This window comes from Arachis hypogaea, chromosome 16 (assembly GCF_003086295.3).
Source record: "Arachis hypogaea cultivar Tifrunner chromosome 16, arahy.Tifrunner.gnm2.J5K5, whole genome shotgun sequence".
In the NCBI taxonomy this organism is placed as follows: domain Eukaryota; kingdom Viridiplantae; phylum Streptophyta; class Magnoliopsida; order Fabales; family Fabaceae; genus Arachis; species Arachis hypogaea.
Window position 1 is genome coordinate 104512534 of NC_092051.1, and position 14257 is coordinate 104526790.

The 14257-nt window shown below is 37.9% G+C and overlaps 1 protein-coding gene and 1 non-coding gene across 3 annotated transcripts; one reads left to right on the forward strand and one right to left on the reverse strand.

Annotated features, from left to right (window-relative positions):
* Window positions 1-416: 416 nt before the first annotated feature.
* LOC112754586 (uncharacterized) lies at window positions 417-1836 on the forward strand. 2 transcript variants are annotated; one of them, XM_025802271.3, is made up of 3 exons: window positions 417-968; window positions 1053-1174; window positions 1403-1836. In XM_025802271.3, exons 1-3 carry the CDS (start codon window positions 620-622, stop codon window positions 1463-1465), a joined length of 534 nt encoding a protein of 177 aa, XP_025658056.1. In that variant the 5' UTR covers window positions 417-619; the 3' UTR covers window positions 1466-1836. The 2 variants fall into 2 exon arrangements, with proteins under 2 accessions (XP_025658056.1, XP_025658055.1); XM_025802270.3 differs by having other exon boundaries at window positions 455-968; window positions 1361-1836.
* A 5067-nt stretch (window positions 1837-6903) lies between these two features.
* LOC112761055 (small nucleolar RNA R71) lies at window positions 6904-7007 on the reverse strand. Its single transcript, XR_003181464.1, has one exon. It is a non-coding gene; the product is annotated as a small nucleolar RNA R71 (small nucleolar RNA).
* Between the last annotated feature and the right edge of the window lie 7250 nt (window positions 7008-14257).

The window sequence follows — 14257 nt, forward strand, 5'->3', positions numbered from 1 at the left end:
CCAATTCAATACATAATTAAATTTTGGATAAAATTAAGTTTTTAAAACACACATTAAATATATTCTAAAATTATACAAATATTTCTCAAATTTTATAATTTCATGAGAATGAAAATGATGCGATAAATTAATTATCTATAGCTTAATTCAAACGTGATACTCTATATGCAAATAAATATATAATTAAATTTATTTTTGATAATATATAAATAAATAATTTATTCTCTAATTTCTGAAGAATATTGCTAAAAAAACGCAAATGAAAGAGGAGTGCTAGTGACTAATAACTTTTATGTTTTGTAACCATTAATTGGTTATCAATAGTATTTTTAATGGTGTGAGATTAAATCCAATGGTGTAGGATCATTCAATTTTTTTTTTATGGTTAAATGCTGTGCCCTAGACTTTTCCACGATGAAATTTTGATTAGCGTCTCCAAATACGGGCTAACTATGTGGGCTTTTAGTTTCAGATGCAGAGCTCTTACTTATTTTAATTTTTTTTACTTTTATAATGTTGGCTTTTTGAGGAATATTGGTTAATTGGTTTCACTGTTTCAGTGTGTTTATCCGTATCCAACATCCACTCTTTCTCAGAATAACTCAACCCTTTAAGGATCATGTCACTGCCTTCAAAGTGCCTCTGTTGCAATGTAGCCTCACTCACACTCTCATCATTATCTCCTCTTCCTCCTCCTCCTGCACCTGCTGTATGCACCTCCACTTATTACCATAACCCTGCCCCACTTATCCACAAATCTCCATTTCAACAAGTGGACCACCTAACAACACGTGGCAAAGAAAAACCATGGAGCAGGAGGAGGAAGAGGAGGTTGAGGCTGAGACCTCTTTCAGCATCTGTCCCGGCTCCGCCGCCACTCGACCTCACAGAAGACAATGTGAGACAGGTGTTGGTTGATGCTCGCGCGGAGCTGGGACAGATCTTTGACACTTCAGTTGGCATCACTGGTTGTTGTTTTTGTTGTTCAATGAAATATGTAAAGGATAGATATATATTATATATGTTCTTCATGAATATGCTTCTTCTCTCAGGAACGGTTGAATTGGCAGAGTTAGATGGACCTTTCGTGAAGATCAGCCTCAAGGGTCGCTTTTGGCACAAGCGTTCCGATGTCGTAGCCAGAGTCGCTAATTATCTCAAACAGAGGATCCCTGTAACTCTCTCTCTTCTCTTCCTTTTCCATAATCACTATTAAACACTATAAAGTATAAACTCTATGTTCTTTCAAAATTGGTATCTGGTCACAACTTAGAATCACTGTCCTGATTGTTTTCTTATTAAGTGACTAAACAATAACTAATTCTCTATTGCTTTACTTCGTTCAATCCAAATGCAAAAGCCTAGAACAAGAGCGAAACATGTTCCCTATTTGGATTTTCAGGAGATTTTGGAGGTTGATATAGAAGACGAGAAACAATTGGATGACAGTCCGGAGAACTTTTGAGGTTTTGCACGCAGCTATCACACTCTTTTTATTTTGCTTATTCTTTATGGAAATTTGTTTGTAAGTTTGGTTTCGGAGAAGAGGCTCACAAACAACCCTTTAATAATGTATTGTATAATTGTATGAGAATTCCTTAAAGAGATAAATCTTTGAAACATCACCTTCATTTGGCAGAGTATTGTAGTGTTTCCAAGTAGTCCCAGTTTGAGATTTCAATAATGTAAAAGGTGGTTTCGCAACTAGCTAGTTTTAGCCTCTTATTTTATGCAGTAGAAACTACTTATACATGGCACTCTAAATGTTGTGTTATCAGGAAGGAATCAGTGCCGGTCTTTTGGTTGACTGATTGTATGAATATGTTTGTTTTGTTATGGCTCCAACTTTTCTTCCACTTTGTTGTAAATTTCCTCTACAGTTTGAGCTACTTATAATTGGTCACTAGTTTTGCCTGTTGAAACACAAGGAAAAGGGACAAGCAAAGCAAGTAGTTAGAATCTTAATTTAGGACTTTAAATCAATTTTAATGTTAAATTATTTTATTAGGTCAGACGAATTTATGACTCAAATTGTGTTATAAGTTCATGTTTTACATTTAGTTTACTCTTTTATTTTATATTAAATCTCAATTTCAACAACATTTAGAATAAGTGATCACTTCTTTTTGTATTAAGGTGCAATGCTGTTGTCTCTTGTTGAATGAAGATGTTTGATCAACTGAATAACTTTAGTTCTTTGAGTTAATCTTCTATGCATTACTATTTTGCTGTTACCCAAGCTAGGATAATTTGGAAGCAAATATTGGATTTGATGTGATGCTGATCGAATGTAAATAATTAGTAAACTGATCATCCTCATGTATGTGCCTCATCACAGGTAGTATTAACTATTAAGTATTAACACCATTCTCTTTTTTCTTTTTTTGTACAAGCATCATTTCTTTTAATAATGTATCAATCGTCACTCCTCATCAGAATTCAAGAACTAGGCCACAAGCTCAATACTCCTGTGTTTGATTTGATTTACTATTTGTAAATGTGGTGTCAATATGATCTGTATTTAGATATTTTGCATCAAACATGATTTTTAGAGAATGAGTTTTGTTTGAATATTAAAGGACTTGATTTATTAAAATAAAATTGTTATAAGATATATGAATAAATCTTAGTGAGTATGTCTAAAATGAGCATAATAATTATGTGTTTATTGGATGTACCACATGTATATAGACTACTAGATTTTATTAGATAAAAATTAAAGGCTAATATAAAGGAAGAGGATTGATGGACTCTAATAAATATAGAATATTCTATTACATAAATAAATGTTTTAAATGACAATATTTTAATATACAATACTATAAATGGTAACAACATTTTTTATTTTTAAATAATTAAATATAAAATATATAAATACAAAATATATCAGTATTTTTTATTCATTAAGATTAATTATTATGCAAAAAATTTTATAATATTAAAATATTATTTTAAACTGTAACAAAAAAATATAAAATAATTAAAATTTTATTTTATATTACTTGACAAATAATTAGATTATTATATTCAATACTTATTAACTAATTAATTTTGTTAAAAATATTATCATATAATATAATTTTTTATCAAATATTTTTCAAAATATAGTTTATTTAAATTATATATAATATATGAAAATATTATTTTTTTAGAAAAACTAAATAAATAATATGTATCAACTAAGTATATGTATTATATGTGTGTATGTAATAGTGACTGATATAGGATTGATATATATTCTTTTATTCTTTAGACTCACTAACTCCGCCTATGTTACACTTGTGGTACATAGCCGGTCCCAAACCCGGATAAAGGAGGAGGGTTGTGTTAGGTCTTCGACAACCAACATAAAAATATAGTCGAACCCCATGACATGAATCAAAGACATTATTGCGCTAAAGCTAGGTCGTTGCCCGGAAGCAACGCGCTGTATGGCTCGAGTACGGTGTCAAATGAGCAAGAGTCGCTGCATCGGTGCCCGGATGTAGTGTTAAATGAGCAAGGGTTCTCCCGTTTTCGTGAACGGACGAGGGTAAATAAGCTAGTTCACAAAGTAAAAGGTAAAAGTCGAAGCGACAGAAGGTTGAGATTTGGGATATGGAACATAGGCACTCTAACAAGAAAGTCCATGGAGGTGGTGGACACTATGACAAGGAGGAAGATTAACATTATGTGCCTACAAGAAACAAAATGGGTTGGTGCAAAGGCTAGGGAGTTGGATACTTCTGATTTCAAACTTTGGTATACAGGAAAGGTGAAGAATAGGAATGGAGTTGGAATAATTGTGGATAAGCAGTGGAAGAAGAACGTAGTAGATATCAAGAGGGTAGGAGATCAGATCATCTCTATCAAACTGGTGGTGGAGGGAGGTGCTTTCCATGTGATTAGCACCTATACACCGCAAGTGGGTTCGGGCGAACAACACAAGATAAGGTTTCGGGAGGATCTAGAGAGTTTGGTTCAAGGCATACCTTTGGGAGATAAGATTTTATTTGGAGGAGATTTAAATGGCCATGTTGGGAGAGAAGGGACTGGATATGGGAGTATTCATGGAGGCCATGGTTTCGGAGTGATCAATGCCGAGGGTAAAATTATTTTGGACTTTTCCTCAACCTTTGATCTTCTCATTGCAAATACATGTTTTAAAAAGAGAGACGAACATCTTATAACCTATAAGAGTGACTTGACAAGCTCTCAAATCGACTTCTTGTTGTTGAGGAGAGTCGACCGAAAATTTTGCATTAACTGTAAAACTATCCCGGGAGAGAGTTTGACAACACAACATAGGGTGCTCGTCATGGATTTTTGCGTTGAGCAAAAGTTGAGGAAAAGACATCATACGAAGAACCCAACGACGAGGTGGTGGCGGATGAAAGGTGAGGAACAAAGAACCTTCCTAAGACGGGTAGGAGAAGAGGAAAAGTGGGATGGGAATGGAAGCGCGGAAGAGATGTGGAGGGAGATGGCAGAAGTTATTAGAAGAACAGCAAAAGAAAGTTTTGGTGAATCTAAAGGAATAGGACCAAGAGACAAGGAGTTCTGGTGGTAGAATGCGAGTATACAAGAAAAGCTAAAGATAAAAAGAGAGTGCTTTAAAGAGTGGTCTTATGCCGTGATGAGCGGATAATTTATACACTTTTTGGCATTGTTTTTAGGTAGTTTTTAGTATGATTTAGTTAGTTTTTACTATGTTTTTATTAGTTTTTATGAAAAATTTACATTTCTGGACTTTACTATGAGTTTGTGTATTTTTCTGTGATTTCAAGTATTTTCTGGCTGAAATTGAGGGACCTGAGCAAAAATCTGATTCAGAGGCTGAAAAAGAACTGCAGATGCTGTTGGATTCTGACCTCTCTGCACTCGAAATAAATTTTCTGGAGCTACAGAAACCCAAATGGCGCGCTCTCAATTGCGTTGGAAAGTAGACATCCAGGGCTTTTCAGCAATATATAATAGTCTATACTTTGTCCGAGTTTTGACGACGCAAACTGGCATTCAAATGCCAACTTCCTGTCCTATTCTGAAGTTATACGCCAGAAGCATGTTACAAACCGGAGTTAAACGCCACAAACAGGCTGCAACCTGGCGTTTAACTCCAAGAGAAGTCTCTACAGGTGTAAAGCTCAATGCTCAGCCCAAGCGCACACCAAGTGGGCCCCGGAAGTGGATTTCTGCATCATTTACTTATCTCTGTAAACCCTAGTAACTAGTTTAGTATAAATAGGACTTTTTACTATTGTATTAGAGGTCTTGGTAATTCTGGTTCCCCCTCTGGGGCCGAAGCCAATGAACATCATTATCACTTATGTATTTTCAATGGTGGAGTTTCTACACACCATAGATTAAGGTGTGGAGCTCTGCTGTTCCTCATGAATTAATGCAAAGTACTATTGTTTTTCTATTCAATTCAAGCTTATTCTTATTCCAAGATATTTACTCGCACTTTAACCTGATGAATATGATGATCCGTGACACTCATCATCATTCTCACCTATGAACGCGTGCCTGACAACCACTTCCGTTCTATCTGCAATAGCTTGAGTGTGTATCTCTTAGCCTCCATTCCAAAAGATTGGAGTCTTTGTGGTATAAGCTAGAATCAATTGGCAGCATTCTTGACAACCAGAAAGTCTAAACCTTGTCTGTGGTATTCCGAGTGGGATCTAGGATGGGATAACTGTGACGAGCTTCAACTCGCGAGTGTTGGGCGTAGTGACAGACACAAAAGGATCAATGGATCCTATTCCAACATGAGTGAGAACTGACAGATGATTAGCCGTGCGGTGACAGTGCATTTGGACCATTTTCACTGAGAGGACAGACGGTAGCCATTGACAACGGTGATCCCCCAACATACAGCTTGCCATGGAAAGGAGTATGAATGATTGAATAAAGGCAGTAGGAAAGCAGAGATTCAGAAGGAGCAAAGCATCTCCATACGTTTATCTGAAATCCCACCAATGAATTACATAAGTATTTCTATCTTATTTTATATTTTATTTATATTTTTAATTATCAAAATCCCATAACCATTTGAATCTGCCTGACTGAGATTTACAAGATGACCATAGCTTGCTTCAAGCCGACAATCTCCGTGGGATCGACCCTTACTCACGTAAGGTTTATTACATGGACGACCCAGTGCACTTGCTGGTTAGTTGTGCGGAGTTGTGAAAAAGAATTGAGATTATGAAAGTGCGTACCAAGTTTTTGGCGCCGTTGAGATCACAATTTCATGCACCAAGTTTTAATTTTCGAATTTTTCTCTTCTCCTTCTTCTATTCTTCTCTTCTTCTACTCACATAAAGGAATCTCTATACTGTGACTTAGAGGATTCCTCTTCTTTTCTGTTCTTTTCTTTTTCATATGAGCAGGAACAGGGATAAAGACATTCTTATTGAAGCTGATCCTGAACCTGAAAGGACTCTTAAGAGAAAACTAAGAGAAGCTAAAGCACAACCCTCTGGAGAGGATCTGACAGAAATTTTTGAAAAAGAGGAGATGGCCGAACCTAATAACAATGGTGGAGATGCAAGGAAGATGCTTGGTGACTTTATTGCATCCTCTTCTAACTTCTATAGAAGAAGCATCTCAATTCCTGCCATTGGAGCAAACAACTTTGAGCTTAAACCTCAATTAGTTTCTCTAATGCAACAGAATTGCAAGTTTCATGGACTTCCATTGGAGGATCCTCATCAGTTTTTAGCTGAATTCTTGTAAATCTGTGACATTGTCAAGACCAATGGAGTTGATCCCGAGGTCTACAGGCTTATGCTTTTTCCTTTTGCTGTAAGAGACAAAGCTAGAACATGGTTGGATTCACAACCTAAGAAAAGCCTGAACTCTTGGGAAAAGCTGGTCAGTGCTTTCCTGGCCAAATTCTTTCCACCTCAAAAGATGAGCAAGCTTAGAGTGGAAATCCAAACCTTCAGACAGAAGAAAAGTGAGTCCCTCTATGAAGCTTGGGAAAGATATAAGAAATTGATCAAAAGGTGTCCTACTGGCATGCTTCCAAAATGGAGCATCATATGTATATTCTATGATGGTCTGTCTGAGTTGTCAAAAATGTCATTAGACCATTCTGTAGGAGGATCTCTTCATCTGAAAACCCCTGCAGAAGCTCAGGAACTCATTGAAATGGTTGCAAATAACCAGTTCATGTACACCTCTGAGAGGAATCTTGTGAACAATGGGACACCTCAGAAGAAGGGAGTTCTTAAAATTGATACTCTGAATGCCATATTGGCTCAGAACAAAATATTGACCCAGCAAGTCAATATGATTTCTCAGAGTCTGAATGGATTGCAAGCTACATCCAACAATATTAAAGAAGCATCTTCTGAAGAAGAAGCTTATGATCTTAAGAATCCTGCAATGGCAGAGGTGAATTACATGGGAGAACCCTATGGAAACACCTATAATCCTTCATGGAGAAATCATCCAAATTTCTCATGGAAGGACTAACAGAAGCCTCAACAAGGCTTCAATAATAATGGTAGAAGAAATAGGTTTAGCAATAGCAAGCCTTTTCCATCATCTTCTTAGCAACAGACAGAAAATTATGAACAGAGCCATTCTGCCTGGCAACCATAGTCTCTGATCTATCCAAGACCACACTAAGTTTCATGAATGAAACAAGGTCCTCCATTAGAAATTTGGAGGCACAGATGGGTCAGCTGAGTAAGAAGATTACTGAAACTCCTCCCAGTACTCTCCCAAGCAATACAGAAGAAAATCCCAAGAGAGAGTGCAAGGCCATAACCATGACCAACATGGCCGAATCTGGAGAGAGTGAGGAGGACATGAGTCCAAGTGAGAAAAGCCTCATGGGACGTCCTCTGGACAGAAAGGAGTTTCCTTTAGAGGAACCAAAGGAATCTGAGGCTCATACAGAGACCATAGAGATTCCATTGAACCTCCTTCTGCCATTCATGAGCTCTGATGAATATTCTTCCTCTGAAGAGGATGAAGACATCACTAAAGAGCAAGTTGCTAAGTATCTTGGAGCAATCATGAAGCTGAATGCTAAGTTATTTGGTAATGAGATTTGGGAGGATGAACCCCCCTTGTTCGCCAATGAACTGAATGCATTAATGAGGTAGACATTACCTCAGAAGAAACCGGATCCCGAAAAATTCTTCATACCTTGTACCATAGGCACCATGACCTTTGAGAAGGCTCTGTGTGACCTGGGGTCAGGGATAAACCTCATGCCACTCTCTGTAATGGAGAAACTGGGAATTTTTTAGGTACAAGCTGCAAGAATCTCACTAGAGATGGCAGACAAATCAATGAAACAGGCTTATGGACTAGTGGAGGACGTGCTAGTGAAGGTTGAAGGCCACTACATCCCTGCTGACTTCATAATCCTAGCCACAGAAAAAGCTGTGATTGATGTTGACAGAGGAGAGTTGGTCCTTCAGTTGAATGAGGACTATCTTGTATTCAAGACTCAAGGTTCTCCTTCTGTAACCATGGAGAGGAAGCATGAAAAGCTTCTCTCAATACAGAGTCAAATAAAACCCCTACATTCAAACTCTAAGTTTGGTGTTGGGAGGCCATAACCAAACTCTAAGTTTGGTGTTGAGAGGCCCTAACCCTGCTCTGATTATCTGTGAGGCTCCATGAGAGCTCACTGTCAAGCTATTGACATTAAAGAAGTGCTTATTGGGAGGCAACCCAATGTTATTTAAACTATATCTATTTATTTTTCATTGTTATTTTATGGTTTTTGTAGGTTGATGATCATGTGAAGTCACAAAAACAACTGAAAAATCAAAACAGAATGAAAAATAGCATTAAAAACAGCACACCCTGGAGGATAAGCTTACTGGCGTTTAAACGCCAGTAAGAAGCATCAGACTGGTGTTTAACGCCAAAAAGAAGCATCAAGCTGGCGTTAAACGCCAGAAACAAGCTACAATCTAGCGTTAAACACCAGAAACAAGCACCAACTTAGCATTAAACGCCAATAAAGGGAGAAAAGCTGGCATTTGACGCCAAAAACAAGCAGCAGTCTGGCGTTAAACTCCAGAATTGCACTCTAAGGGCATCTACACGCCTAAATGGAGTAGGGATGCTAAGTCCTTGACCCCTCAGTATCTGTGGACCCCACAGGATCCCTGAAAGAGCGGAAGATTGATGGTTTAGAAGTTATGGTAAATACTCGTTGTAAGTATAGTTACTAAACCAAGCAATCAACCTTTCTTACAAAGGTTTTGGTTGTCACAAGTAACAAACCCCTTAAAATTGATAACCGAGTATTTAAACCTCGGGTCGTCTTCTCAAGGAACTGCAGGGAAGTATGTTCTTATTATTGGTTATGAATATTGTAAATTGGGGTTTCAAGAATAAGGAATAAGTAACTTAATGGCGGGTAAATTAAATGGCAATTAAAATAAATAAATAGCTGCAAGGCAAACTTTTGGAAAGGTATGAGAAATTGGAAGTCCAGACTTTGTTATTCTTATCAATAACAATGAAAGTTGAATCTTAATTCCACTTAGTCAACCTTTACTAAAGTAAAGGAAAGTCAAGGGACTAATTAGTTTGATCTTCGAATCCTATTTATTTCCTGAGAAAAGGTTGGGATTATTGAAGCTCAGTTCAATTAGCAAAGATAACAGTTATCGATTATGTTGAGATAAGATAACTCCTGAGTTACTGCTTTCTTAACCAAGACTAAAAGAAGAAAAAGTAAATTTGCTGGAATAAAAATGCCTTCAGATGTAAAGCACTTGAAGCTTGAATAAGTAAAGTTAAGGATTGTACCCACTTGAAGCTTGTATTAGGTGGTAATGGCCTTGGGGTAGGTGTTTCTAGTGGTTCTGTAAGTTCTTCTCCCTTGTGCTCTTCTGTGAATTCCTCCACTTCTTTGCAAGGATCTTCAAATGCATCATCACCCTGGTCAAAGTCTTCTATGTCTTCCTCATCACTTGAGTCATAGATTGGAGGTTGAGAGAAATCTACCTCTGCATCATCCTCGTATTCATTTGGGGAAGCTTCGTCGATCTCAGAGAACTCACTTGCAGATGCAAGTTCATTACTAAGAGAACTTGACTTGTGACTATCATCATCAAGAGAATTTTCTTCTTGGATTATTCCGTCTGATTCTTTATAAACAACTTGCCTTGGGGATTGTGCGCTATCCTCCTTAGCATTAACTATAATGTCCTTGACGGATTTCTCCTCAGCTCTGGATTCCCATGGAGGTTCTGCGTCTCCTAGATCTTCAACCAACTCTTCTTCTTGTATAATGACAGCTTCTTCTACTTGTTCGAGTATGAATTTATGCTCTGTCTTGTCCACTGGAGTTTCTAATATCTCCTTCATGCTACGCTCTTCATTAGATTGTCCACATGGGGCTGTGGTTGGTCCTTGAATGTTCGAGTGTCTAGAAGCTAATTGAATTACTGCTTGCTCCAGTTGTCGAATGGTTGCTTGAAGCTTATTTACTGTTTCCTTGAGGTGAACCTCTGATTCTCGGGGTGATGGATTTGGACATGATACATAGGAAAGTGGTGGTGCTTGGGAGTGACTGGATTGGAACTGGGGTAAATAGGGATCATGTGGTGGCGAATGGTGAAGAGAAGCTTGTGAGTGTGGTGGTTCGGGGTTATGTTGAGAGGATGGTCTACAGGCGCGGGGTGGGGCTTGTCGGTAGTTACAAGGTTGTCCACCATATCTATCAGCTGGATATGCATTGTAGAATAGTCTTTGTCCATGATATCTTGGAGGGTGTTGTTGCCTAAAGGGGTGATTAGATCATCTTGGCTCCATCCATCCTTGATTGGTCTGACCTTGATGCGATCCCATATTCCTGCTGTAACTTCTATTTCCTTCAACAAAATTAGAACCAAACTCAAAGCGAGGGGGTGAGAATTCATGGTAGCAAATAAAAATAAAAAGGAAAAATAAAAATAAATAAACAAGCAAAAGAAAAATATTTACAATAACCAATAATAAGGCACACGTTAGCAGTTCCCCGGCAACGGCGCCATTTTGAAAGAGCAGAAGATTGATGGTTTAGAAGTTATGGTAAATACTCATTGCAAGTATAGTTACTAAAGCAAGCAATCAACCTTTCTTACAAAGGTTTTGGTTGTCACAAGTAACAAACCCCTTAAAATTGATAACCGATTATTTAAACCTCGGGTCGTCTTCTCAAGGAACTGCAGGGAAGTATGTTCTTATTATTGGTTATGAAGATTGTAAATTGGGGTTTCAAGAATAAGGAATAAGTAACTTAATGGCGGGTAAATTAAAGGTTTAATTACTCTGAAGGTCCCTATAGTTTCACCGAATTTTCAATTAGGTCCTTATACTTTTTTTCTTTTCAATTGGGTCCCTGTACCTTTTTTTTTCAATTAAGTCCCTGTCGTCAGTGTACCGTTTGAGATAACAGAATATTCTTCATAAAAAAGGAATATTCTTGAAAATTAGCTGTAGAGGCTTGGTGAAGTAATCTGAATTTTTTCCTAATACCCAAATAACCACTCACATTTCATTCCTAAGAAAAAAAGAAACCCTAAGTTTCTCCTGTCTTCTCCGTCTCTTGCCTCCGTCAACGGCGTGTGTGTCTGCCATCGACTGCAATAGACAGTTGTTGGAGTCCCCTCCGTTGCCTTCTCTCTACGCTAGGCCCTTGTTCGTTGTTCTTCTCTGAGGTCTTCTCCACGATTTGTCCGACCAAGGCATCTTCCTTCCGTCGCGGTGAAGGCCCTCGCCTGGAGTCACCGTGCCGCACGTTGCCGAGCCTCCGACCACGCCTCTACTCCATCTCCCTGCAGTCAAAGTTTCTGCAAGTAAGTGACAAAGAAAAAACCCAAATTTTTTCAGTGTTAAAAGTTGATATTTATGTTAATTTTTTTCAAAAAAAAATATGGCATTGTTTGACTATTGTTGCTGTGATGGTGGTGCTTTAAATGGATTCTACTTCTATTTTTATTAAATAGATTTTGCTTTCAATGGGAGATTTGTGAAAGTGTAATGTATGCTGATGGTTTCAGCTTATGAAAGTCTCAACCTTTTTTTCAAATTATGTGATTGAATGGAGCTACTATGGCATTGGATGATGAATTTTGTTTATTCTTGAATGTTGATTATTGTGGTTGTGCCGATGTTGCTTTAAATGGATTATGTTTCTATTTTTAATACCTGTAGGGATGGGGGACTCAGATTTTACCATAGACATACACCATGGTGGCAAGTTTCATGATTTAGGGAACGGGCTAGAATATTTGGGGGGAAAGGTGTTGGAAGATATGCATTATGAGCTCGATGAATGGAGTTTGCAAGAAATAGTTAGTGAGTTGCAAAAGTTAGGGTACAAAGGGAATGCCAGGATCTGGTACTGTGAACCAGGCTATCAATTGAGCTCGGGTCTCAGAGAGTTGATGAGTGATGGAGATGCCATGAGAATGGGTAGGTTATTAGTGTCACAAACTGTTAAGCATTGCTCGGTGTATGTTGTTGATGGCTGTAGGGAAGGTAACGGTGTTGAGATATGTTCGAATGATAAGGACTATGTGCCAACTGAAGCTGAGTACAATGAGAGTGGTTTCATAGAAGTAGAGGTTGAATGTGAATCAGAAGCGTCTAGTGAGGAGGATAGATTTGATGACAGTGCAGACGATGGAGACCACGAGGATCATTTTGGATTTGACGTTGAAGATGGAAATGATGGTGGAGTTGGAAATGCTTTTGGGGGATTTGATGGCCCTTTAAATGAACATAACAATGCTCAAACTAGTGGTGTTGATGCTGCTGTGAATGATGCCGCCGTTAGGGATGATGTTGAGGTTGGAGAGATTTCCGAGGGTTATGAAACTGAAGATATTGATAGCTATGAGGGAGATTCGGATGATATGATTAAGAAGAGAAGATATCCTAAATACAATGAGGCTGAGATGAGTAGGGAATATGTGTTTAAGGTGGGATTGGAGTTCAAGTCACTTAGTCAGTTTAAGGATGCTATTAAGGAGCATGCTCTGTTGAATGGAAGGGATATTAGGTATATCAAGAGTGATAAGGTTAGATGTAGAGTGGGCTATAGAGGAAAGAAAGGGAAGTGTAGGTGGATGGCATTTGCATCTAAAGTTGGTGGTTCCGATTGCTTTCGGCTGAAGACCCTTAACGGAAAGCACACTTGTGGACGAGATTACAGCGGTAGGCTTGCATCAAGTAGTTGGGTGTCTCAGAAGATTGTTACCAATATTAGTAGGGGGGAGGAGATGAAGATTGCAACAGTAATTCAGACCATTCAGGATAAATACATGGCTAATATTTCAGTCACAAAGGCTTATTGGGCGAGGAGAAAGGCGAGGGAAGAAATATATGGCAGGGCTATTCTACAATATGGCAAGCTCAGAGATTACTGTGCAGAGATTATGAGGACAAATTCCGGGTCTACTACTCAGATTTTGGTTGACAGGCCTTCAATTACACACCAGCCAAGGTTTATGAGGATGTACATGTGTCTAAATTCTGTCAAGCAAGGCTTTTTGGCTGGTTGCAGGCCTATCATAGGAGTAGATGGCTGCCACTTGAAGGGTGATCATGGTCAACAACTGTTGGTGGCTGTCGGAAGAGATCCAAACGATAACTATTTTCCAATTGCTGTTGCTACTGTAGAGGCTAAGACTAGAGACAGTTGGAGTTGGTTTATAAACATGTTATTGGATGATATTGGAGATGTCAGTAGAAGGAAGTGGGTATTCATGTCCGACCAACAAAAGGTTAGCATTTGCTATTTAAATCTATATTAACATGCTGTGTAAATGGTTAAGCAATCCATTAGAACTTCAGGAGCTCATAAACCAAGTAATTTAGTAAATATGTAGCACTTATCTTGTAAGATTGAACTTTTACTATGGCGATCTCTCTTGTAAAATTGTCTCTTGTTTTATCATCTTAGTGAAAATGTAGCTGCAGTTTTTAATAGGCTTATAAAAGCTGCAATGTAGCATGTGTATGATTTATGTTCTTGAAATCTATTTATATTGGGTCATATCTTGAAAATTTTATCTTATTTGCCCCCTCCCCATGGTTTATATTTTAGCATTGTTGTTCCACTAACTAATTGTGATGAACTAAGAAAGAGGTCTCATTACTTCTTTGTTATGTTCAATCAAATGAGAATTAGTGTTGTAATTGAATCAAATAATTTACTGTCATCAAGACTAAACTATGCAGAATGCTATAGTATATTGCTAGAGAATTGATGCCTTTTCATATTATTATTTTTAGAGAATTGTGT

Coding starts and splice junctions, on each gene's coding strand:
- LOC112754586 (XM_025802270.3), top strand. CDS start 620: ATGTCACTGCCTTCAAAGTGCCTCTGTTGCAATGTAGCCTCACTCACA. Junction 969..1,052: donor CACTTCAGTTGGCATCACTG/GTTGTTGTTTTT, acceptor TTCTTCTCTCAG/GAACGGTTGAATTGGCAGAG. Junction 1,175..1,360: donor ATCTCAAACAGAGGATCCCT/GTAACTCTCTCT, acceptor CAAATGCAAAAG/CCTAGAACAAGAGCGAAACA.